This window comes from Pteropus medius, unplaced genomic scaffold (assembly GCF_902729225.1).
Source record: "Pteropus medius unplaced genomic scaffold, Ma_sr-lr_union100, whole genome shotgun sequence".
Lineage (NCBI taxonomy): Eukaryota > Metazoa > Chordata > Mammalia > Chiroptera > Pteropodidae > Pteropus > Pteropus medius.
Window position 1 is genome coordinate 1505365 of NW_024348527.1, and position 25562 is coordinate 1530926.

At 39.4% G+C, this 25562-nt stretch overlaps 1 protein-coding gene across 5 annotated transcripts in view; it reads right to left on the reverse strand.

The window, feature by feature from the left end:
• Positions 1–25562, reverse strand: part of MID2 (midline 2) — a 91426-nt gene extending 65864 nt beyond the window's left edge. Inside the window, exons 1-3 of one of the 5 annotated variants that reach the window (XM_039879729.1) lie at positions 25484–25562; positions 12865–13580; positions 1160–1255 (exon numbers count right to left, since the gene is read on the reverse strand). In XM_039879729.1, the coding sequence (XP_039735663.1) occupies positions 1160–1255; positions 12865–13524 (756 nt within the window). In that variant the 5' untranslated portion in view covers positions 13525–13580; positions 25484–25562. Of the gene's footprint in view, positions 1–1159; positions 1256–12864; positions 13581–14365; positions 14459–24870; positions 25049–25483 lie in introns of those variants that run through there. The other 4 variants (XM_039879727.1, XM_039879725.1, XM_039879728.1 and 1 more) reach the window with 4 other exon arrangements.

Below are 25562 nucleotides of genomic sequence, written 5' to 3' on the forward strand. Positions count from 1 at the left end.
CCCTATTGCACAATCTTGCACCTAAGTTTAATCGGTATCCTATGTACTCTAAATATAGCACCACAGTCTCCCACAAATGCAGTGCGTAGCAGTGGTTAAACTGTTATGGTACACTGACTATACAAGTACATCCTACTTTAAGAAACCCAATACTTTAAGACATCCAGAAATCATGAGTGGTTATTCATAAAAAGAATACTTTTTGCCTTACAAAATTCCCCATACTCTCTTAAATAGAAATCCCCAGGTGGGATTAAGAGACAGGATTATAATACAATTATTTTATTATTTAAAATAAAATAAACTTGAACCATTATATTTATCTGTCATACAAGTAAGATTAGAATTAGACTATCAGGTTGTACATAGAATTAGAAACATTTTTATCCAACCACTGCCCATGAGGAAGGAGTCCTATTTTACCCAAATCTGTTTATACTTTAAGCACTACCATCATCTCTTCAGCAAAATCAACAGAAAACGAAGTGCTACAGCTGAAGTTTCACAGTCTCGAGAAAGAGAGAGAAATAACATATTTCTTTTATTGCATCCACTTAGAGATTTGATGTAGGCAATCATTTTTCAAACCTTATATTTGTGTAACGCTTTAAAATTCACGGACAACTTTAACATAGATATCATTTGCTGATGACAAGAAAAAGTATAAAAGTGATGAGCAAGGACCTGGTAAGGTGCAACAGGAGGAAAGGAAGAGAGAATAGAAAGAAAAGAAGCAGACCTGATAATATTGTTATGGAAACAATACTGCACTGAACGAGCTTCACCGTACCCCAAGGACCCAGATTCCAAACTTCCTTATGGCACCCTAGCAATCTCTTTAAGAAGATATGATGTCCAGTTCGATGAAGGAAGAAACACACTTCGTGTTGGACTCTCATGCTGCCTGCTGTTTGGAAAGGAGAAGGGATTGTCCCTTGGATTGTTGTCTTCCCAACCCATTACCAATGCCTACCTATTTTTTTAACAATAGCTATCTGCCACTTTTCTTGGAACAATCATCCTAAAGAAATGAGACTTCCTAGAACTATCATTCAGTCCTTCAATAGAAATGGCTCGACTACATTCTAACAAAACTCAAGTCTCCCCAAAGAATCGATCCAGGTCCTCTGAAAGAATCACAAATGTTTCTGTTACATACCTCAACCTGCTGGCAGATCTGTATTAGCTTGGCCATTTGATTTTCTAGCTCGCTGTTACGCTTAACCAGGTTGGTGAGGTTCATCTCCAGAGTTTGCTGCCATCACAGAGTATAAAGCCAGAGGAGAAAAGGGGAGAGGGGAAAAAAGAACAAACATTCAGTGAGCTTGAGAACCAATATCATGTGGAAAACAGTCAGTCAACAAATATTTCAAAGATGAATTGAGCACTTGCAATGGGCTAAGCACTGTTCTAGGTGCCACTTAATAATGCTGTACATTTGCTCCAGACTATCGTTGTTGAGGAAAAGTTAATATTCATGGCTTTGTGAATGTAGGATTTTAATGACATTAAAATTTTCTGTGAGCTACAATACTTTAAACATTTTAAAGTATTTCATACTCAGTGTCTCATTTTATCCTCATAGTAATCCTGCGACATAGGATAACAGGTATTATTCTCTCTTTTACAGGTGGATAGACTTTAAAAAAACTATAATTTATTCAATGATTACTACTTGCCAGACACTATGCTCGACAACTACATATATATCATTGAATAATTATAACAACCCATTAAGTAGGAGATGTCAGAATTTTATAGGAGAGGAAACAGCTTCAGAATGGGGTTAAAGTGTTTTGCACAGTCACATAATTAATATGTATCAAAGCTAGAACTGGAGTCCAGGTCTCTAGATTTCAGTCACAGTTTTGTCCCAGTATTCCATTATTTTTTTGTCTTTTTGTCGATAACATTTTATATTTATCAGTAGGTTCCTTCAGGAAAGCAAATATGGTATTATAAGTGTGGAATTCATCAAAATCTAGCATCATATCTCACAGTGTCCCTTCTTTTCTGGCACTAAGGAATAGCACGCAGAGATGCCAGACTTCAAAATGCAAAGCCTAGCTATATCGAGAGAGGACATTCATTGTTTACCACTGCTTACTGCTATATAGAGTCTTTTAGGTACACATTAGAAGCACTTTATAAATCCTACTCTCTCCCATTCTTTATGTGAAAAAAAATAGAATGTTACTCATGATGGGCTTTTTAATTCCTCCCTATTCCCAAGTCTTCAGCTCTGGTGGCTGCTTCTACCCCAAGACCTGCCCCAATATCCAGTCCTCTCTCACTCACCATCCCAATACCTCTACAAAGTCTGTTCTAAATGTAACACCACAACTTCCTGGCCATTGCTCTGCTAGCATTCCTTCCTTTGGTTGTGTTCATTGTTCCATTGCTCTCTCCATGGTTTCTATGGTTTGTAGTAGTTCAAAGTTCATGTTTTTGGCAGGGTGGATGAGGGCAAGGTGAAGTGGGGGGAGGGGAGAGGACTTGTGTAGTTGGCCCCTTGTCTACTAAGTAGGTGTGGCTCCTTATTATCCTTGGCACTGTCCCATGAATCTATCTCAGAAGATGTATTTCCACGGATATATGTATTTTTAGGACAGGGAGTCCAATTTCACTTGTTCTCTACCTGGATTATAAGAACCAGCTTAATCTTTGCTTCCCTTTTTGCGAGATCTCTCTTGGTTTCTTTGGCTTTGTTCCCAAAGAAGTGGTTTTTTACCATTTATTCCATTCTTTGTGGCTTGAGCAGAGTGTGTCCCTTAGCCTTCTTTAACTCCATGACCATCTCAATTGTGGCCTTCTCCTTAGCAAGGACCAAGAGAGAAGAAGGAAAAAAGAAGGGCAGCTATCACTGATTTCAACATGATGTCTAACCTGAGTAGATTTCAGGGGGAGAAATGGCATTTCAGAGATTTAATACACCAAAAAGTATTGAGTACCTACTCTGTTCAAAGTGCAGTGACTTCAGAGATAGGAAGAAAGTGAAATTAAGATGGGTCTTGAAAGACAAGTAGGATTTTAATAGACAGATGGAGGGGGCAGGGTGTTCCAAGCACAAAGAATAGCATGAGCAAAAGTAAAAAGGAACAAAGTATGGGACATGTTCAGGGAAGAGAAGTTGAGTTTGGGTAGAACAGAGGGTACAAGAGAGTAGTGGGGGACAAGGCTGGAAATGGAAGTTGAGGCTCTGTTATGAAGCTCTTGAATGACTAGGTGAGGAATTTTTACCTATTTTTTAAGCAGTGGAGACTTACCAAAGGCTTTTGAGCAAGAAAATGATACAATCAAGGCTGCAGTTATGAGATCAACCTACCAGTAATATGAGGGGCAGACTGAAACAGGGACACTGGTTAGGAGGAGGCTATAGTATTCAAAGCAGTTGGGAGTGCAAGCCTGGGCCAAGCTAAGATGATAATTGAGAGAAAACATGTTTCAAGAAAGGATCTGTCACTGTCAAATATGCAGAGAGTACAAGAAATATGAGGGCTGATAAAAGGAAGCTGGATTTGGTAATTAGAGGCCACTGGTGACCTTTGAAAAAAAGAGTTTCAGTAGTTTTGGAAGCAGATACCAAACAGGGTTAAGAAGTACATGGGTAATAATGAAGTGGAGGCTACAAGTGTGAACTTATCTTAAAAAGTTTAACTGTGAGCTGAATGTGATAGAGCTGTAGTTTGATTAAAGGGTTCAACTTAAGTTAGAGAATGGGCATTGGTAATGAACCAAATCAGTTTGTGATCCCCTCTAGTAGAGTGGTCAAGATTCCTAGATCAAAAGAAACCCCATGCATCACATATGGTTATGTTGACATATTAGGTAATCATAATGCAGATTAATGAACTCAGAACAGATATAATATTAGAAATCTGTGTTTCAAACTATAATCTGTTTCCATTCAAACACAGGATGCCATGGGGAGAATGTTTTCTAACAAGTACATGCAACTTGTCATGAAACTGATATCTCATAAATAATTCATAATGCAGAGCAGGACTAAGTTCCTTACTGTGCGTTAATTTATGGCCGAGAACTGAGACAGCTTCTGTAAAGCCACTGAAAACAAAAATTAGGGCTGAACACATAATTTGGGGTCTGGTTAGACTATGGACCTTGGGTTACCATCACAAAATTATGGCAAATGATTATTTTGCTCTGTTCTCCTAGCCATTTGCAGAATGCCAGCACATTTTAACAACATACTACTAAAACTGACAAGATGACTCTAATTTGAACCTGACTTCATTAATATGAAAATGCTTTGAAAAATAAATCTTTGGCTAATAAAAACACCATCTGTTGATGGCTTTTTGCCACTGTTTTCTTAGATTATGAGACATAATTTGAAAAAAAAACACTGCATTTACTACTAACTCCCTATTCATTTACAAGGAATTAAAGCCTCCTCTGAAACTGGAATTGATTCTCAGTAATGAACATATGCACAGAGAAGCAGAGAACTGAAGCAATTATGCAGTCTATTTCCTCGCCCTCCCTTCTCATGCCTAGCACTGATGAATCATTTAGAACTAGAAATTCTGGGCCACTCCAGGTTTCACTGATTTAGCCAAGTAATTGTCTTGTCTACAGTCTGGCTGAGTAAATAAAGAGGATATGTGTATGCGTACTTATGTCCACATGCGTGTGTGTGTGTGTGTGTGTGTGTGTGTAAAATCTTGTGTAAAACTAAACATGTCTCTTTATTGTTATGTTGTTTTTGTTTGGTTTTGAAAAATTGGTTTGTTCCGCTCTTTTCTCCTGCAGTCCAGTTAATGACTGGACCACGTACCCTCTGTCTAAGCCTGGTTAGTGAAGCTTTCTCAAACAAATTGAACTGTGACAGTGAGAGAGAGCCAAAGTGGCAGGGGAGATTGAAATGGAGATATCTGCTGGGAGGAAACAAGGACAGGAGGTTGGCAAGGGGAGCAGGATGAAGCTCCCATTTCCTGCTGCAGAAGGTAACCCCTGGGTCCTATTGTGCTTCCCGTATGTGAGAGTTAAAGAAGCCATTTGAGCTATGAAATTATAAGATCTTCTTCACCTCCAGATGACTACATCATTAGAACCCTCACAAGACTGTACATGTGTCTAAACAGCAAAAAGTGAGGGGAATATTTGGTTTATTTGCATAATTGAGATTTTAAAAGGCCCCAATTAGCTATATTGGCAGTCTACACTGATACCTTTTTTACCCAAGTTCCATTTCATTTGTGTCATATAGACTTGACTTCTTTTATACTCTTCCTAAAGAGAAAAATGTTTTACCAGTTTTGAGAAAGCCAGGGACAGGCTATTCTTCTTCTAGACAGCATACTATAAAAAGAAATGGCTTCTCTAAACCTCTTAATTGCTGGGTTTTTTTTTCGCCTCTCTAGATACAGGTTATTCCAGGTAACTTTCTTATTGCTTCCCTCAAGAAACCTAGCTATACATCAAAAACACCAGCTCTTCATTAAAGCCAGAGAGATTCCCCCGATGGCACTCATTTGACCATGATTTCCATTTGTCATGCTCCATGAAGGCACATGTATTCACACATTATGAGCACACTTACAGATGCCTATGTGAAACAGCAAGTCTTGAAGCCTAAAAGGGACTAGAGCTTTCTGTCTGTCCTATTGAAACATGTAGTATTGCCACTGAATGCCTATAATACTCTCTTGCTTTCTAAAAGGTCCACGAGGAACATTATCCAAACCTAGACAAGATCCTAACTGTTTTGATGTGGGAATTGAACCTTGGAGGTGCAAGGGAAGAAAGGCCAACTCATCTAAAACCTGAGCCTTCCCAACTGACAGAACACAATTTCATCTTTAAAAATAATCTGAGCCAGTGACTCCATTATTATTCCTTGACATGCCCTTTTTTGACATCCTATCTATCGCTGATATTCTCAGCTCTTCCAAAAGCCAGAACACAAAATCTTAGCATATTTTGGGGGGTCACATTCTGCCTGTTTTTTTTAACTGCTTGTCTTAAAATACTTACTTTGCTTTTGCTTCAGTCTGTCACTTTATGTATCAATTACATATGGCCTTTCAACAGTAGAACACACCATCTGTTCCACAAACTGAAGCCCACTTCCTTATGCCAGAGTTTATTCCTTCCCCAAACATTTATTTGCTGTTGTTTAGACATGGGCTATATCCTAGAATGTGATGCAGGTGATATACTGGATGTAGAAGGTCTACTCTACCTGAGGATTGTTAGAGGTAACCAGATTGGTCCTTGAGCCAGGTAAAACAGGTTGCCATTGCTCTTTTTTACAGAAGATTCTGAAATCATCCAGCAAAGAGCCACACTCCCCAGTGCCTTTATCAGAAATGCTGTACAAACCATCCACATTCTTTTCTTTCCCCATCTCTTCAGGTGCATATTATGGTTAAATCTTGAGTTTATATGTGTAAGTTATTATTTGAACCTTCTAAATAAAAACCTGTACTAAAATCCTAAATCCAGTGTTTATTTTGATAATATTCAGAATAGTGAGCCAAAGCCAACCATACTTTCCTGGAGACCTCAATATTGTATTTCACTTGCATTATTCCTCTTCAGTCCTTGCCTCTAATACTCATCCTCCTCTTGCTCTTCTTTCATGTCTAATTTCTAGACCATTAGTGTGCAGTAAGGCTCAATCCTGGATCCTCATTCAGCTCACTATTGTATGGCTCTACCTCCATGCTAAAGACATCCAAATCTATATCTCTAGCCCTGAGCTTTCAGCCACCATAAAGACTTGAATTTCAAATCCTTCTGGAACACTGCCCTTTTAGTTCTGAGAGTACCTCCATGCTTTCTTTCCTCCAGATATTTGAATAAACTCTTTTCTCTTGACTAGAGTACTACCTGTTTCTTATTACAGCCCTTTACCCCAACTTGGGGTCTAAAAACCTACCTAAAGTCTCTTTTAATGTCCCTTCTATACTCTCTCACAACCTTCCGTGCTTCCTCTGTGCTTCAGAGCTTCCTGTGCAAACCTCTGTCGTATGACTTACCATACTGAATTAGAATTTTTGATGTACGTATCTATCTTCCTTACTTACTAAACTCAAATCTTATCAGGGCAAGGACTGTACCTTATTTCCTGTGTCTCCAGCTCCTACCACAATGACTTGAACATTTTAAGTATTCAATAAACAAAATGAGCATTCATTAATTGTTTGCTAAATGAATAAATGAAGCCCTGGCTTAAATCCCTGATGCTACAGTTTAAGTTATCTGTTCTGTCTTCCAGGGAAATAAAGAACACATTACCTCACTATATCAACACTTCATGAACTCGAATGTCATTACCACATTTTCCCCTTTAAACTTCACTTCTTTGGGTTCAATAATTCTTGTTTCCTTAATATTTCCTCACCTATATCATATTTCTGTAATATGTTCTTTTGCCCAATAACAACAGACAGGATTTTCATCTACTCAAGAACAATCTCTGGGTCAACATTTTGTAAATATTCTCAGACTGGTGATTGTTAGCTCCTTTCAGATGCTTATGGGAAGACTTGGGACAAAAGAAATAACAAAAAGAAAAACAGAAAGATAAGAGCACAGATAGTTGGAGTATGTATCCACTTGCTAAACTTGCTCTCAAAACTAACAATAGAAAACATCTTCCAACAAAGGACCCTGTTATTATTATATGAGAATAGAGCCAGAGAATCAAAATAACCATTGAAGATAAAATAATTGAGGTTCAAATGAGTCTTAGCACACAGTTTGAGTAGAGACAGAATAAAATGCATTTTTTATCCACATACCTATACAAAACACATACAGATTTATAACATGTTATAAGCAATGGGGAGCAAGTCTTAGACAATTAAGAGACCACAGAGAAGCCGGGTCTATAAGCAAGAATGATTTTACGATCAGGCGTTGAAGGCTGGTTTAGCTGAGAAACTCCATGACAGATATTATTCCCACCCCTGTACACACATATGCACCATCATGCCTTAGAGAGTACAAATCTGGATTCAAATGCTTTGCTCTTTTGTTATATTTAGCTACTGTGATTCAGTACCTAAGTGAGTAAAAGTGAGAAACAACTTTTTCTGTTCCCTCACCTATGATAACCCACCCTGGTCTCCACTGAAGATTTCTCTTATCATAAGGATGCATAATCTGGCTCATTTATTAGGGAGATCTCTAGTATCAGAATAAGTTCTACATAAGTCCTAACCCTTCCTACAGTGGCCACAGAAAATTTGCCTTACACTCATGGTCCTCTCATACCCAACTTATCTACAGATATGCCCACAGAAGATTAACACAGACATTATCTCCTCTTCCACACAGTGACACACATTTATAGATACACATAGACACAAAGACACAGTCATTCTCAGCCACTCATCCATGAAGAAACACACATACTTGCATATAGTGACACATACATATGTATGCAAATATATCCTCTCTCAACTCAGTCTCTCATAAAGATATTTCTCTTTCTCTTATATTTGTATTCATCTGGTTCAAAACCAGTCAAATGCCCATTCATAGGTAAGTTGAGAGGGTATCTGTCTTGGCAGACAGAAGTGGGTGTCAAGTGGGTGAGTAGACAAATGACTGGGAAAAGGTGGTGGCTGAGTGAGAATGGGTGGGTGGATGACAGAGTGACTGAGTAGGAATGACAAGCAATCAACTATGATAAGATTCTAGAACATCGTATTTTCCAACCTTTTAATTCTTGTGGCTTTCCTTTGAACATTCTCCAAGTCTTGTATCTCTCTTCTCTTTGTCTGGCAATCTTTAGCTCTCTCTGTCTCAGTTTCTCTTTTCTGTATATATGTGTGTGTGTGTGTGTGTGTGTGTGTGTGTGTGTTTTAGTTTCCATAACAAAAAGCTAACCCTAGTGCCAGGTAATATTTCATAACAACATGAACCTTGATGTATAAATGTAACTGCATTTAAGAATTATTTGTAGCAACGAATTTGTGAAAATGTAATGAGGAAAAGAAAATGTGCTTGTTTATTCCTTTCAGGAAATTCCTCTATTCCCCCTGGTTTTCATCAGCTATATTTTTGGCAGGCTGTGGACATGGAAATGTGAAGACATCACTCTCAAAGAGAATTATAATAATTACATCTGATTTATACAGATGTCACCATAGGTTTAGGCAGTTGGAAAATTCAGCAATCAAAATGAATAGGCACTTAAAATTAAGGACATGTCATACTTTTGCTAACACTTTGTTTTTTAACACAATCAGTAGTTCATAGGAGATTTTTTCAGACTTCTGAGGTATTCATAATGGCACGACAGACTTATATCTTATAAGAACCAAAGCAAGCTATAGATGCTGGTACACTTCCTGCAAATCCATTTCAGAAATTTAATTCATTTGGATTTCTTGAGCATAGACTATGTGTGTTACACACTAAGGAGGATACTGAAGAAATAAATTACATTGAACCTGGCCTCAAAGAATTTATGGTATAGTTAGGGTATTTTGGAGTGGCTTTGCGGGGTTTCAACTAAGCACTAAAGAACAGATTGGATTTGTAAGCAGGCCAAGAGAAAAGCATGAGTGAGTGAAAGTTCAGAGTCAGAAAAAGAATGGCATGTTTAGCAGACAGGTAGGAGGCTAGCCTGGGTAGATGAAGGTAGCATGTTTGAAGGTGGTAGAGGGAAAAGACAGATGAACAGCATAGGGACCAAGTTGTATGGGACTTAGTATATCGAGTTGAGATCTGTCACCAATAAGAGCCACCAAAATTGATCTTTTTCTTATAAAGCCAACATTAATTAATACAACAATATAGATCTTTTCTAAGGGGAGAAACTCGTGTGACAATGAAAACGCTAAAATGTGAAGCCATTTTATAGGAAGGTAGCACATATTATAAGCTAATTTATATACTAAAACTAGTAAGTGAAAAGAGAGGTAATGGAGAAATAATTACTCTGATAGGCCTTACTACTAATAACTGTCATGAACACAATTATTCTTTGAAGTTGAAAAATTAATTAAACCACTGGTAGCCTTCTGAAGGACATGTAGGTAGACTGGACAACTAAATAAGGATAATGAACTATACTAAGTATCCCAAACCCTCTAATCCATTTTGAGTACATGTTAAAAAGACAGGCTGGCTTCTGGTTATTCTGACCTTTCATCTATAACATAACGGTTTGTTAATTCTTTATTGAACAAATAAATAATAGAGACCACTAATCCTAATCAGTGAGGTTGGTACATTAAGGGGAGTTATAAATGCCAACAATAAAGATCCAGAACGAAAAAGTGAAAATAAACACCATATCAGTTACTGGCCAGAAAGTCAAACCCATATTCGTGTGTGTGTGTGTCTACATATATACATATGTATAATGATCATTCTTCCCCTTTTCCTGTAGAACTTCCGTGTGTCCCTCAGGGCCAGTGTAGTATGCTCAAGGGCATCTCCCCCATAGGTTCTGAGAGCTGGCTTTCTCCTTTCTCCTTGGGGAAAAATCAAGCAGATTAAGGAGATAATCCTAAATGCTTTTCCAAATTAAAATTAACTCAAAGAAATGAGTATATGTGACACTAAAAGTCAGACTTTCTCTCTGCTTAACATGGAGAGCTAATATCCTTTTACACTTGGCACCAAACCAAAATGACCCTCCCCCCCACACACATACACACACACACACAAGCAAAGTTCGAGATGTTCCAGACAACATAACAGGCTACATGGTTGGGTATGATTCATATATTTCCACTCTCCATCCAAAAATGAGCAAAAAAATTTCCACTTAATTTATAATCAGAATTTTCTGCACATTTCCTAAAAAATTAAAGGGGAACGATTCAAAACCTGGCCTTTCTTTCTCCAAAAATTACTGATTAGTTACAGACTAAAGTATCTTTTGGTAAAATACTTTTGTATTCCATCCACCTCTGGAGATGAGGGTTAATGCTGCATGATGCCAAATATCTAATCAACCATTCAATGTTGTCATGTTTTCGGATATTTTCAAAATGCTGGTGTTCTTACTCTATTCAACCTTTTGTTATCTCAATAGTACACATGCATACAGATTTTTATGTTTGGAATTTTTCTCAAGGCCAATGCCTTATTATAGTTCTCACACCTGCACATATTTGGCAAAGATTGTTCCATCCTCTCCACATCCCCTACTCTTCCTGCAACCCCACCCCAATTTCTTGCTATTATGAAGCTGTAAGTTTATATAGTATGTCCTGTCCTTGATGCTGTTAATCGTTTTTCTGTGACCCATAAAATGTACAATGCTGGAGCATAAAGTTTAGTTTCAAATCACATTTCATGAGGAAAACGAAGTGGCAGCAGGCTGTAGTAGAAAGGACACTTAACTTAGATTCTAGAAACTGAACTCCAGCTTCAATTCTATGACTTTGAGCAAATCGCTTAACCTATCAAACTCTCAGTTTATACCACTTTAAAATGTAGGGCTTCAACCAAGCAAAGTTCAAGCCCTAACTTCTTATGATTCTAAGAATTGAAGTCAATGAGATTATTCCTCTCTAAATTCTGGATATGAATGAGAATATCACCTTGAGTGAAACCAACAGATTAACATTGAACTTTGTACAAATCTATAAATATTGGACATAAATAATAATCAAAATAATGCACAAACCATTATCAGTATGGCTTGCCACAAATTGCAGAAGGGAAGAACATGTAACCTATTCTGACTATTTCTATCCTCACCAATATCATAATTTTACATAAGTTACAACTTTTCCAGAGCATAACTAAAATAAACTCTCCACTCCCTTCTTGCCCTCCTTCAATCCTACCTGGGTCTTCCTTGCAGCTTGGCTTATATATTCTATCCCTATTTAGGGGTGGTAATCTTATTATACACTTATTCGTTTTATTGTTCTGGAATTTCTGTTAAGTTGTTTCCTTTTTAAGAGAAGTTAAACCACATAGCAGGCTGGCAATGGGAATGAAACAATTTGTTGGATCTAACATTTGTTAAAATCAACATGCGGTAGTAGGGCTTTAAAAATAAGCACTTAGACTTTCCCATAAATATTATATGGCCCAACAACTTCAGAAAACTTTGTCCACTGAACACAAATTTCCAGGGCAGGACTGCGAACAAGTACGTCAGTCCATAACCTATAAAAATGAACGCTGGCACAAAATCTGATACTCAAATATTTATGGCTTTCAGTTTAAATTTTTAGTTCAGGTATTTGATTATCCCTCCTGACTTTGTGGTACACTGAAGTTCCTTTTTTATATGTTTATTATATCGTTTTTTAACGGAGGCTTAGTATTAGTCTTGTGTTAAGGGCTTGATGGCAATTTGCAATAGCCAGTACCAAACCTTTGTTTCTTTAGCGTACTGAGTGTGCAACCATACACTACTGTCTTCCATAAAAATCTCTCACCTACAGAGATATACTCAGACACCTCCACCCATACCTACACAGAGACACACCCAACCTTCCTATTGCTATACTCATAAATATGCGAATCAACATATATGCTAAGTGTAGTACACCTACACAGGTACTCACATACTTTAAAGAGGTGGAAAGATCATGGCAAAGATATGTAGTGTGCAATATGTCACTGATAGAGGAGAGAGGGTTCTGTTTCCCTGGAAGGATTACTGGTATGGCGGGCCCTGGGATAACTCACCCAGAATTGGCCAGAGGTGAAAGAACGCAGGCAAGTTTATACAAATAGGTGAAATAGGTTCCAGTGAGAGCTTGCAGGTGAGTAGGTTATTTTTCACAAGAACCACTTGGAGTTAACTCATTTGTCATATAAAAGAAGTGACCAGTTTTATTAGGGAACTTGCTAACTGCATAACTGTGTATAAAGAGACAAAGTTGTGTAAGGAATATTTCTCCGATCTCTTACCTTGAGTTTCTCAAACCGATCATTCAGGGACGCAACCTGATGGTCTCGGTGACGCCCCACCAGTTTGCATAAGGCACAGATCAATTGGTCATCAGATACACAATACATGTTCACTTTCTCGTTCTCATGGTCCAGGCAGGTAATCCCTCGAAGGTGTGTGTCTGGCACTGGTTCTACCAGGCGGTGGCTGGTGAAAGGTTTCTTGTTGGGGTGTGTGGCCCGCAGGCAACGGTCACAGTAGGAGACCTCACAGGTGATACATGTTTTCACTGCATCCCTTGGCGGATCCTGCTCACAGAATTGGCAAGCAATTCGTTCACTAGACATGGTGGTGCTGGGCCTGTAAGTCCTCTCCCGGCGGCTTTCACTTGGGGAATTAGGCCCACTAACTGAAGCCTTCTGGAAGCGGTCAATAATGTTCTGCAAAGTCACATTCCTCTTGAGGCCATCCAGGCCCCGGTGGTTCAACGAGATAACATACCTGCACGTAGGACACTGGAAAGCAGTAATGGGCTCAATGGATTCACCAGAGCTGCAGCTGGAGACCAAGATGCGATGGGCGCAGCTGAAGCAGAGGCTATGAGCACAAGGAAGCAGAAGGGGATCTTCGAACAACTCTAGGCAAATTGGACAGGTCAATTCAGACTCCAGTGTTTCCATCTTTAATGAAAATAATCCTGCTGAGGCATTAAGAACCACAGAGGCTGGGATTTCACCTGCAAGGAATGCAAAGCAAGAATCATAAAGCATTTCCAAAGGAAAAGTGGATGCAGCATAATTATTCACTAACCAATAGAGGCTTTACATGCTGGATTCCCCAGGGATGCTGAAGCAATAGGAAAGTGATTTGGGAATTAATCAGAAAGCCTTGAGCCCCCTTCAAACCTTGTTTTTGACAAACCCTGAGTTTATTTCCCTGTACTAATAAATAGAATGTAGTGGCCACTTCTGAATCCTGGTTTACTGATTAGCATTAGTATTCTAGCTTACAACACTGCCATGGATCATTCTCTCAAATATTTTCCACTGACATTTCTTGTCCTTGACTATGATAAGACTGAGGCACTGCAAAATTCTCAATCTCCATTCTCCAATATTGTTCTCTATTTTACTTCAAGGTATAGAGGCTGCTCCTATTTCACATCTAGCAGAAGGAAAACAAGGCCGTATTTCAAACTAACTCTCTAGTTCTTGAAATGATTCCATTCTGCGAGCCTGCATAAAAAGAAGAGAGAGCTTTAGAAAAATGTAGTTCTCAGTGCAGGATAATAAGTTCTTTGGAGTATGAATTTGAAGTACTTCCTATTACCGCATATGGAAATTTCTGTTCCATACCATTTCTAGTAAACTGAGTCACTAGAGACAAAAGATGATAGTTTTCATTTTCACTTTCTTCCCTCACCTTCAGAAAACTCTCCATTTTATCAAGCTGAATGAAAAATGATTTCAACTTTTCAACTTACTCATCAATAGCTGCTGATCAATAATGAAGACATATTACCTTGTGGCTTCAGTTGGTTTTATTATTTAATACTTGCTGAACTAGCACAAGCCTGCTATGAAGATCACCTCCCCATGTGTCTTTTCATACTTCCTAAAACATAACAAGATACAAATCAAGATCTAGATATACATTAGCAAGGTGAGGAGCCAGAAAAGTTCAGATCTTGTAACCTTCATTTTAGTATGCAACAGAGTAAAAGAAGTCACCCAACTGACAGGAAACCAGCCTCTTGATCAATCTATCTCTTCACTCACTCCTGAGCTGACAATATAGATACTTATCTCCATGGGTCTTCCATTAATTAAAATCAATGCACTAAATATTCTAAGCTAGCTTTAACTAAGGAACAATATAAAATATATCTTATTGACTAAAAGTGTTAACCCTATTTATCCTTTTGCTTTTGAATAATTTTTGTTCCTCACCTCACTGTCATTGGAGACACATATCAGGGCTTGAGAATTTGACTCTGCCATTGATATTTGTTCAGATTTTGTCATCTATCAGAGATACCCACATAAACCTCTCACAAGATACTTAAATACTGAGTACAATTATACCTACTGCCAAAGTACAGTAGATATATCCCTAAAAGCTGTTCCTAAATCAAAACTTTTAAGTGAACTGAACTAAATAGCTTTTTTTGTGGAAATTTATGGAAAACGGCTATAAAGTGAAGAATCTTTTTTTTTGTAAAACAGTCACTCTCAGTTGTTTTGTAAGTTCAGACGTTTGTATAACCACTTTTAAAGAAATGAGATGTGTGGTATTCTTATTTTACAATTTACAAGTGCTTGAAAATTGTTGGCTAATATTTTTTAACTTATAACATCTATCAGCATTCATCTATAGAGATGAAAAAGTAAGACAATTAAAATGTACATATACTGTAGCATCTTAGAATTGGAAAATACTTTAGAGATGATAGACTCCAACTTCCACTCATGGCAGGAATATTACCTTTGATAGCTCCACTGTTCATAAGTGAACTTGTTATTCTCCCCTCTCCCAAAAATCAATACACCTGCTCCTCTCCCAATTTTGCCTATCTGGTGAATAACACCCTCCAATCCTAGAAAACTAGGAATTCTCTCATTTGTGTGTTTATCATCTCAACCAACTGGTGGCTCCTAGAACATTCTATTTTATTTCATTTATATCTCTCTGTCTCCAGCTAACTCTCTGCTCCTTGAGGGCATCAACTATTTATTTGTTTTTTTAAATTCAAAGCATGGTACCTCACACACACTAGGTATTCAATAAGTGTTAAATAAAGGATCCCTTAAAGTGGAAGAAGTTAGAAGGGACCTAGCATTTATACAGTACCTCCTGTATTCTGAGTACTATGTTAAGCATTTTATCCACATTATTTCATTAAATTTTATTAGTGATCCTGTGAGAAAGTTACTACTACTATACTCATATTATATATAGTTAGGAAATTGGTGCTCAACATTTAAGTAAATCAACCAGGAACGCACATACTCAGAGCACTGGGTCACAATGCCTGTGCTCTTTTCCCTACACCTCTATTTCAATCATCTCACCTCCTTCACTCAAGTTTATCTTGACTATTTACAAGAGAGTTTCTACACAGCATATTTCCACTTCTATTTTTGTCTCTCTGTGTCCCTCTGAGTTTCTCTAAATCTGCCACTCATTCTGAGTCCCTTCCAGAATGTTATCTTTCTTCTAGGACTGTTTCTATCTCGCACTGCATTTCTATTACTATCTCTCCCAGAACTGAATGTCTGCATTCCTCAATGTCTATGTTGGAAGATATCTGGGAGAACTGAGTAAGGCCTCCCACCAAAATGCCAATTCATCAGGAGCACTGCTGAGAGACAAGTCTATGTGTTGAAACCTATACAAAACGAAGTATCACAATTCTTCTAAGTTTTAGAAATATGTCATATAAATTCTTCTATACAGAAGAAAAGCTCTTTAAATTTTCCTAGAACCCTAAAAATTGTTCCCAAGTAAGTGTTACACTTGAACCTATAATTTTATAATTAAGCTTGGTAAAGTATGGTATGGGTAAGGATTGCCTTAGATGAAGTCAAAATGGGATTTTTAACCAGGGATTCCTGAACTCCCCATTTTCCCTACTTCCCTGATTATGTAAGTATCTTTCCCTTTAAATTTTATTGAGCCTTTACTATTTGCCAGGCACTAAATAATATCCTTAAAAAAAGGCAACTTGTCTAGGGTCACATTTGTTTACAACTATCAAAGCTAACATTCAAACCCAGAATACAACTGAGGGTCCAGAAATAAACTCATATACTCATATATTTATGGTCGACTGACTTTCAACAAGGATTTCAAAACCATTCAGTGGAGGAAAGAATAATCCTGTCAACAAATGGTACTAGGACGACTGGATATCCAGATGTAAAAGGATGAAGATAGAACCCTACCTCGCACTATACATAAAAGTTAACTCAAAATGGGTCAAGGATCTAAATGTAAGTGAAGAAACTATAAAACTTTTGGAAGGAAATATAGGTATAAATCTTCATGAACTTAGGTTAGGCAAGGGTTTCTTAGATGACACCAACGCACAAGCAGTTAAAGGAGAAAAAAATAGATAAATCAGACTTCATCAAAATTTAAAATTTCTGTGCTGCAAATGGCACCATCAAGAAAGTGAAAAGACAACTCACAGAATGAGAAAAAATATTTGCAAAGCATTTTTATGATATTAGTCTAATATCTAGAAATGTATACAGAACTCTTACAACTCAACAATAAAAAGACAAAAAAAAAATTAAATGGACAAAAGATGTGAATAGACATTTCTCCAAAGAAGATATACAATGATCAATAAGCACATGAAAAGATACTCAATATTATTAGCCATTAGGGAAATATGAATCAAAACCACATGGAGATACTACTTCAAATTCACTAGGATGGCTATAATTTTAAAAATATAGCAAATATCAACCAGAAATTGGAAACCTCATACATTGCTGGTGGAAATGTAAAGTGATGCAGTTGCTTTGGGAGATTGTTTCACAGATCCTCAACGGGTTAAATGTAAAATTACCATATGATCCAGAAGAACTGAGGACATACTTAAAAATTTGAATGCAATGTTCATAGCAGCATTATTCATAATAGCCAAATGATGGAAACGACACAAATGTTCATCAACTGATGAATGGATAAACAAATGTGGTATATCCATATAATGGAATTTTATTCAGCAAGAAAAAGTAATGAAGTACTGATACATGCTTCAACATGGATGAGCTTTGAAAACATTATTGTTTTAAGTGAAAAAAAAATCCATTTGCAAAAGGCCTCAAATTACATGATTCCACTTATATGAGATGTTCAGAATAGGCAAACCCAGAAGAACAGAAAGTAGATTAATAGTTGCCGAGGGCTGGGGGGTTGGGAGGATGGAGGATGTGGGGGGTTTCTTTATGGGATGATAAAAATGTTCAGAAATTAGATAGTGGTGATGGTTGCATAACTTTGTGAATATACAAAAAAAGAAAAACACTGAATTATACACTTTAAAATGGTGAATATATGTGAATTATATCTCAATTAAAAATTGTTTCAAACCCAGGTCTGACTCCAGAGTGTGAACAGTTAACCACTATACTATACTGTCAACTGTGTAATTATGTAGTATTTCTAAACTCTATTGGATTGCTTATCCCTTTCAATTGTTTTTATAGGTAAGTGATTCCTGCTCTAGGTTTTGCAATCCTGGAATATCTCTAATGATCAATGAATATTAGAAAATTCTCAGCTCCAAATTTTTATTTATTTAAAAAATATAAAACTCCTAAAAATATCTGACTTCTATATCACAAAATACAAGAGGGGCGTGGAATGACAAAAATAAAACAATGGTAGAGCATTGCAACTTCAAAAAGTTTGTGAATCATTAATCTATGCAGAATTAGAGACTTTGCTAAAGATAAAGACAGATGTGAACCTGATAGGATGTGACCCAATGACAGGTAATGATGAAGCATTTGACAGAAAACACAATGGATTGTCCTAAAAATGTATTCGTGAAATGTCTGGGAAGGCAGACTCATTGCTATGTTAAGAAACAAATGCCCACACCCACATACACTTTAAAATGATTTGACCACTACCATATCATTTAGTTATTGCAATGTAGTCAAATAAGTATATTTGTGCATTTGCCCTTGCTCTATTAAAAAAAAAAATTGTTTCTCTATGCCTTATTTTGACCCCTTACCTCCATCTAGGCTGTGACCCCTGAAAAAATAAGTTGATGAGAATAAACTATAAAAAGGTATCATAAGGCTGTGTGAGTAGGTAGGAATAGAAAAGAGGATTTAAAAGCAAGTGATTAAGATAAAGATAAAATTACATTCTACATTATAAAATGAAAGACCAATTTCCGCATCACCCTTCAAATCCAGCATTCAGTTAACTCTGCTCAGAGAAAGAACCCATGATCTGCACTTGGCAGAATTCTACTATTTCAAATGGCATCTGAATATAATTAAATGCTCACTTATTTCAAAAGTTTATATTCTGTATAGTTTTCATGTTTTAGGTTTGCAGGGCATGGCTCTGGGCTCTCACTACCTCCCTGAAGAGCCCCAATCTCCCCTTCTTCAGAGAAAAAAATCATGAGGATTGAGCTGAGTTATAGGTAGGATTTGTTAAAAAAGAAAAAAAAAACAAATTAACATAAAATAAACATTCTTCGAGATATTAACATTAACGTCCCACAAGCTCTTCTTCAAAACTGTGTCCTTGCCTTGGGGGATGAGCAAATGAGTCTTGGCTGAGTCTGATATTTCCTTAACTGTAAAATGTTGTTCAAATTGGATTAGAATCATCTCTTTAAGATGCTTTCCAGCTCTGACATCCTATTATTATTAAGCTCTTGCTATCTGTTACCACATAGGAAAGACACCTTGGATTATTGAAAATTCATTCCTCAAAACACAACTCTTATTTATTAGTGTGACTAGAAAGGCCGACAAGCAATGGGCATCATCATCAGGTGAAGTGGAAATTTAAAATACAATACATTACTTTTCCTTGGCTAAGCCAAGGTGATGAAGGACAGTGGCTGGTTTTGCCTGTCGTACCTCAGGGAAGATGTAATGGGTGTTCCACAGGACAACTAAAGGGGAGGGAGTCCCATGGGAGCAAAAACTGATAACAACACCTCTTGGAATTGAAAAAAAGTACAACAAAATCCCAGAATACTATTAGTAGCGGGGGAAAAAAAACTCTTGAAGCTCGAAAAAAGATCATTTGGGAACATAAAAGGCAACCAATGCATAGAATTCTTACCCGAAAAGGATAAACACTGAAAATAGAAACCCAGAAAAAAAAGAGGCTAGGTGGTCAGTAAACATAATTAACAATAACAGTCACCCTACATTTGCGTACTACTTTATACTTTTCAAATGTTTCCAAAGCCATTATCTAATTTGATCCTCATAATAAAGCCTGGTTGAAGTCCTGGCTCTAAACTGAATGAGCCAAGTGATCCTACGCAAGACATTTAAACAACTTGTGCCTCCTCGTCTGTTGAATGAAAAATACCTGCCCTACTCACTTCACAGGTTCTTGTGAGGATGAGAAGAGGATAAAATAAAGTTATTAACTTGCTTTGCAAATATAGATATTCTCATCATACATTCACAGATGACAGATACAAAGCAAGTTATTAAGGAAAACAACAAATGTTTGGAAATTCATCTCAAACACATGGTTGACATAATAGAGGACAATTACACTGTCTCACAAGTTTTCTGGAGAATCATGCATCTGATTGTGGTATTTGTTATGCTTGTATATCTCCCCTGTAAGACTGGAGACCCCCGAGGCAGGAACTGTCTTCTTTTCTCTGAAGTTTTTATCATGCACAGGGAGAGCTCAGAACTGGAGGTTGATTACCAACTGACAGAGAGCACCAGAGCCCGTTCTTGTCTAATAGGTTATTAAAGCTTACTTAATATTTTACAGCAGGTGGATTTAATGACATTTTCTTTACAATAATTAGCCTCTAAATCCAACCATCGGGTATTTTATACACTATAGTCATCATAAACATTAAAATGAATAATAACACACTAGCAGAACTAAAAGTCCTAAATCTGCTACAACCACAAAAGATATAACCTAAGTAACCAAGAAACAGATTTGTCAAGGTAACACATGATAATTGTCAGGAATCCTAATTATGATCCATAACACCTTTATCTTAATACAGATTACACTGGCAGTTGCAAGGTTGGGGAACAAATGGAGAACAAACCTACTGCTACCATTATAGCTTTCCATCTATTCTAGGATTGTTTTTCCCAATCTCTGTTACCCAATGAAATATCTGTAAATGTTTAAATGTTCAGTGACACACCTGGATGGGCAGGCATCACTACTTCTACAGACTAAAATTGGCAATATATGTATGTAAGACGTGCTGTTGAATGTTAGGCTGAGAGGACCCCAAGTTCTTGTCAGAAACAAGGGACAGAGAACAGAAGCTTATTTGAAATCAAGCTTCTACTCCCCTGGGAACTACATGGACCCTAGCAACACTGAACAAAGGGCTATAGACAAAGCAATTGAGGATTCTGGACTGTAAACTCTTCTTCTACCTCTGGGCTATATACATTCAGACACTTCATTGTCTTGCATTAGCATTGTCTACCATACCCATACATTATGCTCCTAACCCAGAAAATTGTAAATACTGGGATTTTCTGTTTCAGGAGGATTTTAGATTACATCATGAGTTTGTTATCAGATCATTTCGTCTCTGTAAAAGGAAGACCCAGAGACTGGGGACACTGTTCTGTTCATCAACCAAAAGAGTCTGACTTCCAGGAAAGAGACTGAGACAAAGGCCAAGGTCAGGCAGTCAGAGATCTGTAGGGAGACAAGAACCTAAGTAGGAGAAACCTTACTAAGGATACTTTGCTAACCCACTTAGATTAAACCAGCAAGTCAAGTGTGCATTCAGGTGAACCCCACATGGAGGAAGGACTGGTGGGATTTTGGCACATTACTCAAAATCCCTCCCCCACCCAAACTTTATCTAGTAGTCTTAGCAGCCTATAGGGTTTCTAAGGGAAATGCAGAAGCTGGGAGAGCAACTTTTGAAAAGACGGTGTCTGCCTGTGGTCATGGAGGAGGGGAAGATGGAAAAAGAGAAACAGCCACAAACCTCCAGTACCCAAGGAAGACTCAGTTTTAGTTTATGAAAATGGAGAGAGAAATGTATATTGATCCTTGGAAAAGGTGGGGGGAGGGATAAAAAGGGAACTAGCAGCTTACCCAGGGGGATAATTGGATTTAAATTTCTTGCTTCAACACCACTTATCTGGTCTTCTCACTTGTTAGCATGATCCAATTCACTGGTTGAGAAACACTTTTCTAGTCTTTTCTCTACCCTGCTCAGTGATGAGCACGGTGTTTTTTGAGAGACCTAAAATACAGTCGTCAGCACAATACCACCTTGGTACCAAAATTTCATTCAGCAAAGAGTGAACAACTGTGAACTTTCCTGAACTGTAGTATATCTAGTATTGACATGTTAAATGTCATATTTTGATGATTCAAGGCTCTAAGTTAAGATATCTAGCTTAAGTAAGGAGGCGTTTTGCAAACACACTGCCTCATGTTCTCCCTTGTACAGAAGACAAAAGCTTAATGCTAAATGGAAATGCAGCATCTCCTGGCCTCCACTAGCATCCAAATCTCATGGCCTACCAGCTAAGGAGTTATCAAAATCCATAAAGACTATGTAACAGATACACACGAGATTAAGCAGGTACCTCTGAGAATAGCCATTTGAGACACATTCTGTGACAGCCCTGTCTTTACCTCCTTTTGATGGCTGTGTCCCTGTTGGGAAAGAGAGAACCTAAGTGCTAAGGGATACAGTGAAAAGAAAACATTCTCACCTCTTCACCAAGCCAGTGAAGTTTGCTGAGTGGTAAAGACAAACTCCTTCTGCAGTTTCCTTCTCAACTGTTATGGTGTCAGCAGATTTTATGGGAGGAAGGATGAGGGAATGGACAAGCTCACTACCAAAAGCAATTTTTAGATGCAATTAGGAGACTCCACTGGCACTACTTTAGGATCTGCAAGTTGGAGCAAGTTGCCCTGCACTTAAAGAGGAGGAATGAACTAAATCAACTTCATCTAAAGCAATTTGCACTGCTTAGATGATATGTTCACTCTGATTTGTGGCAGTGCTTCCCGAGGGTGGTCATGCAAGGTACAACGTGCTGGGTGAGGCGTCTAGTAGTCATGAAAGTAAATGAGAGAAACAATCACCCCTTCATGTTCCTAACCTCTACTCCTGCCCCACACAGCCCTTCCCTGTCCTAATCCTGGAACTGCAAGTAAAGATGTATGCCTCAAACAAGCAGAAAACCAAAATATTAAGCCAAGGCAGGGGCCTCAGCCCAGTCAGCAGAGGACTCTGCACATTGTAAGTGCTTAATAAATACTGTTGACTCATCACTGCTAGATACTAATCATGCTTATATAGCCATGCCTAAAATTATTTATGCCATTTTCAGTAGAAATTAATTAACTGCCACCATAAAGGCTAAAAATGGGTGAGATTATGTTTTCAAATGAGTCTGACTCAGATTGTTAGGTTGGAGTAGCTTAGACAAGATTTAAGCCTCGACTTAAAATAATCACCATTACTCTGTATGCTTAGTTTTATGTATATTTCATTCAGTTGTATGTGCATTAGGGAGAAAAATCAACAGACTTAGGACCTGAGAGTGGTGATATATTTGGCTACAGGGGAGCTAATAATGGCAAGTTAAGGTTTCTAGTAAACTAGGGCTCTTACTTACACCCAGCCAATCAATTATCCCAATGAAAAGGTAAATGATGCACTTTCTTTGAAGTAATGTTGAGGGTTTATAGAACCCTTTCATCTTCAATGGAACAAGCCAAGACTCACAATACTCAGTACACAGTATTGTGCCTTTTACATAAGTGCATCAACTATGAAAGAAAAGTCATAGGAATGTCCTAAGGCTATAAAGCCAATGCAACATTAGATTTGGGACAAACTCTCTGATCTTGGCTTCTAGACCTGTATTTCAACCACATGAATCAAGTTGTGAGAAACAATCAGGAAAAATCTAATTCACATTATATATCTGTATTAAGTTAATTGATTGGGCAGGAATATATAAAAATAGCAAAGATTATTTCCCTCTCAGGCAGTGGTGAGTGGAGAGGGGTGAAAGAGGGGATGTGAGAGTTAAGGGTAGAGCAAGAAGTAGGGGAGGGACTCTCTCTTCAGCTTTCTCCTTCTATTGGAACATGGCCAGGGAAGTGGTTAGAGTACTGGAAGGGAACAGAATGGGGTTAAAGGAAGCCCTTATGGCTTGAGAATCTGAGGAACCAACACACATATAGTACTTGTCTATTTACATAGTCTCCAGTATATTCTTTTATAAGGGCTCCTCCTCAGAGACACACAACCAAAACTACACACCCACCCCACACTCAGAAATCCTGAAGAAGGCAAACTGGTTGAGGAGCAAGAGGCTGCATGACTGGGAGGCTGAGAGTACACAAGTTGACGGGGCAAGGGTCTGCAGGATGAGTGGGTTCTGGTGGGAGATTTGGGTGGGCAGGTAGGTGTGTGATTACTAGGAAGGTGAGTGTGAGGCGGGTAGAGAAGTTTGGAAGAGAGAAAGTGAAGAATCTAACGAACCCAGGATCCCAATTTCCTGCTCTGAGGGATGCCTCCAAAAATAATGTGCTGCACACAAAGTGCTAACTAACCTAAACCTTATCATCACTAAAAATGTTTCTGTAAATCTACTCCGCCATTATTCACTTAATTCTTACCAGTCAGGAATGAATAAAAGGATAAATCTCCACAATTCAATCGCAGCCTGTCCAGTGGACATATGTAAGTTTCTCCTCTCCCCTACTGGGCTGGTTTCAGATCTAGGCCAGAAATAAGGAACCACCCAGAGGGGGACTGGAGGATCGCTCCCCTGGCAGAAAAGAGATTAAGTTTCGCTGGGCCTCCCCGCCGGCAGGGTGTCTGCAGCATCTCTTGCTGCTGCAGCAGACACCGCCGGGCAGAAGGCCGGCCAAAGGGCGCTGCCCAGGCCGAGAAGGCTGCCTAACGCGGGAGCGTGAGAAGGTGCTCGTGGGAAGGAGCCACTCGTCTCGCCGCGCTGGGCCCCGCCAGGCTGCGCGGGAGGCCTCGGGCTGCTCTCGCCCGCACCAGAGAGTGTAAACTCCGTCCCAGGAGGGCAGCAGAGACCCGCACTCGGGCCCGAACGGCGCAACGGGGAACCAGGGCCAGGACGGGCCCCCCGCCGCCGCCTCGAGCCTCGCGGGCTCTGTCACCCTGACCCACGAGCCCCGGAGCCCTCGGCCCGCGTCGGCTCCCAGTGGCACCTGAGAGGCGGCCAGAGGTGGGGCCAAGACCCGCAAGAGAGGGGGTGCTCGGCCCCTGGGGGCCGCGGTGAGGGGACGCGTTTTACCCAGGGCGTTCTCAGGTGCCAGCCATCTCCTGAGCGCGCCCCAGGGTGCAGGGCGCTCGCCTCCCTCCGCTCTGAGCTGGTTCGGGCTCCGGCGCGAGCTCCTGGGCCTCCGCCGCCGCCTCTGCCGCCACCGCTCTAGGCCGCCGCCCGCCTTCGCCGCTGCCGCCGCGCAGCAGCCGGGATCCGCCCGCCCGCGCGCCCGGCCAGGGGCGGCACGGCGGACGCGACGTTCCCGCGCCTAGGTCTCCCGAGCCAAACTTAAGAGTTTTCTCCCCTTCAGTCTAGGGGCAGCAGCAAGACACCACGGCAACACCACACTGTCATTTCCGCCGCCGCAGAGGGAAATAAAAAGGGCAATCCCTTCGAAAAGGGGTGGGTGGGGGCAAACAAGGTTGGGGCTGACGCCTCGAGGAAGCACGGAAAAGGGCCCCAGCAGCAGGGGCGCTTGGCCACCTTCCCAGCCTCACCTTCCACCACCCCCGCCACTCCCAGCTCCCCCAAGTCCTCCTCTGGAGACGCGTTTACATGTTTTCTCCCGGGGCGGCAGTGACCTGGGAAACCTGAGCAAGCAAAGGCAGGGGGTGGGTGGGGTTCGGGTTACTACTGTACCTACCAGCTGATTCCAGCAGCCTTTTCTCCAGCGCCCTGTCATCTTGAAGGAAGACACACCGAGAGGGGCCGAACGGACGCGC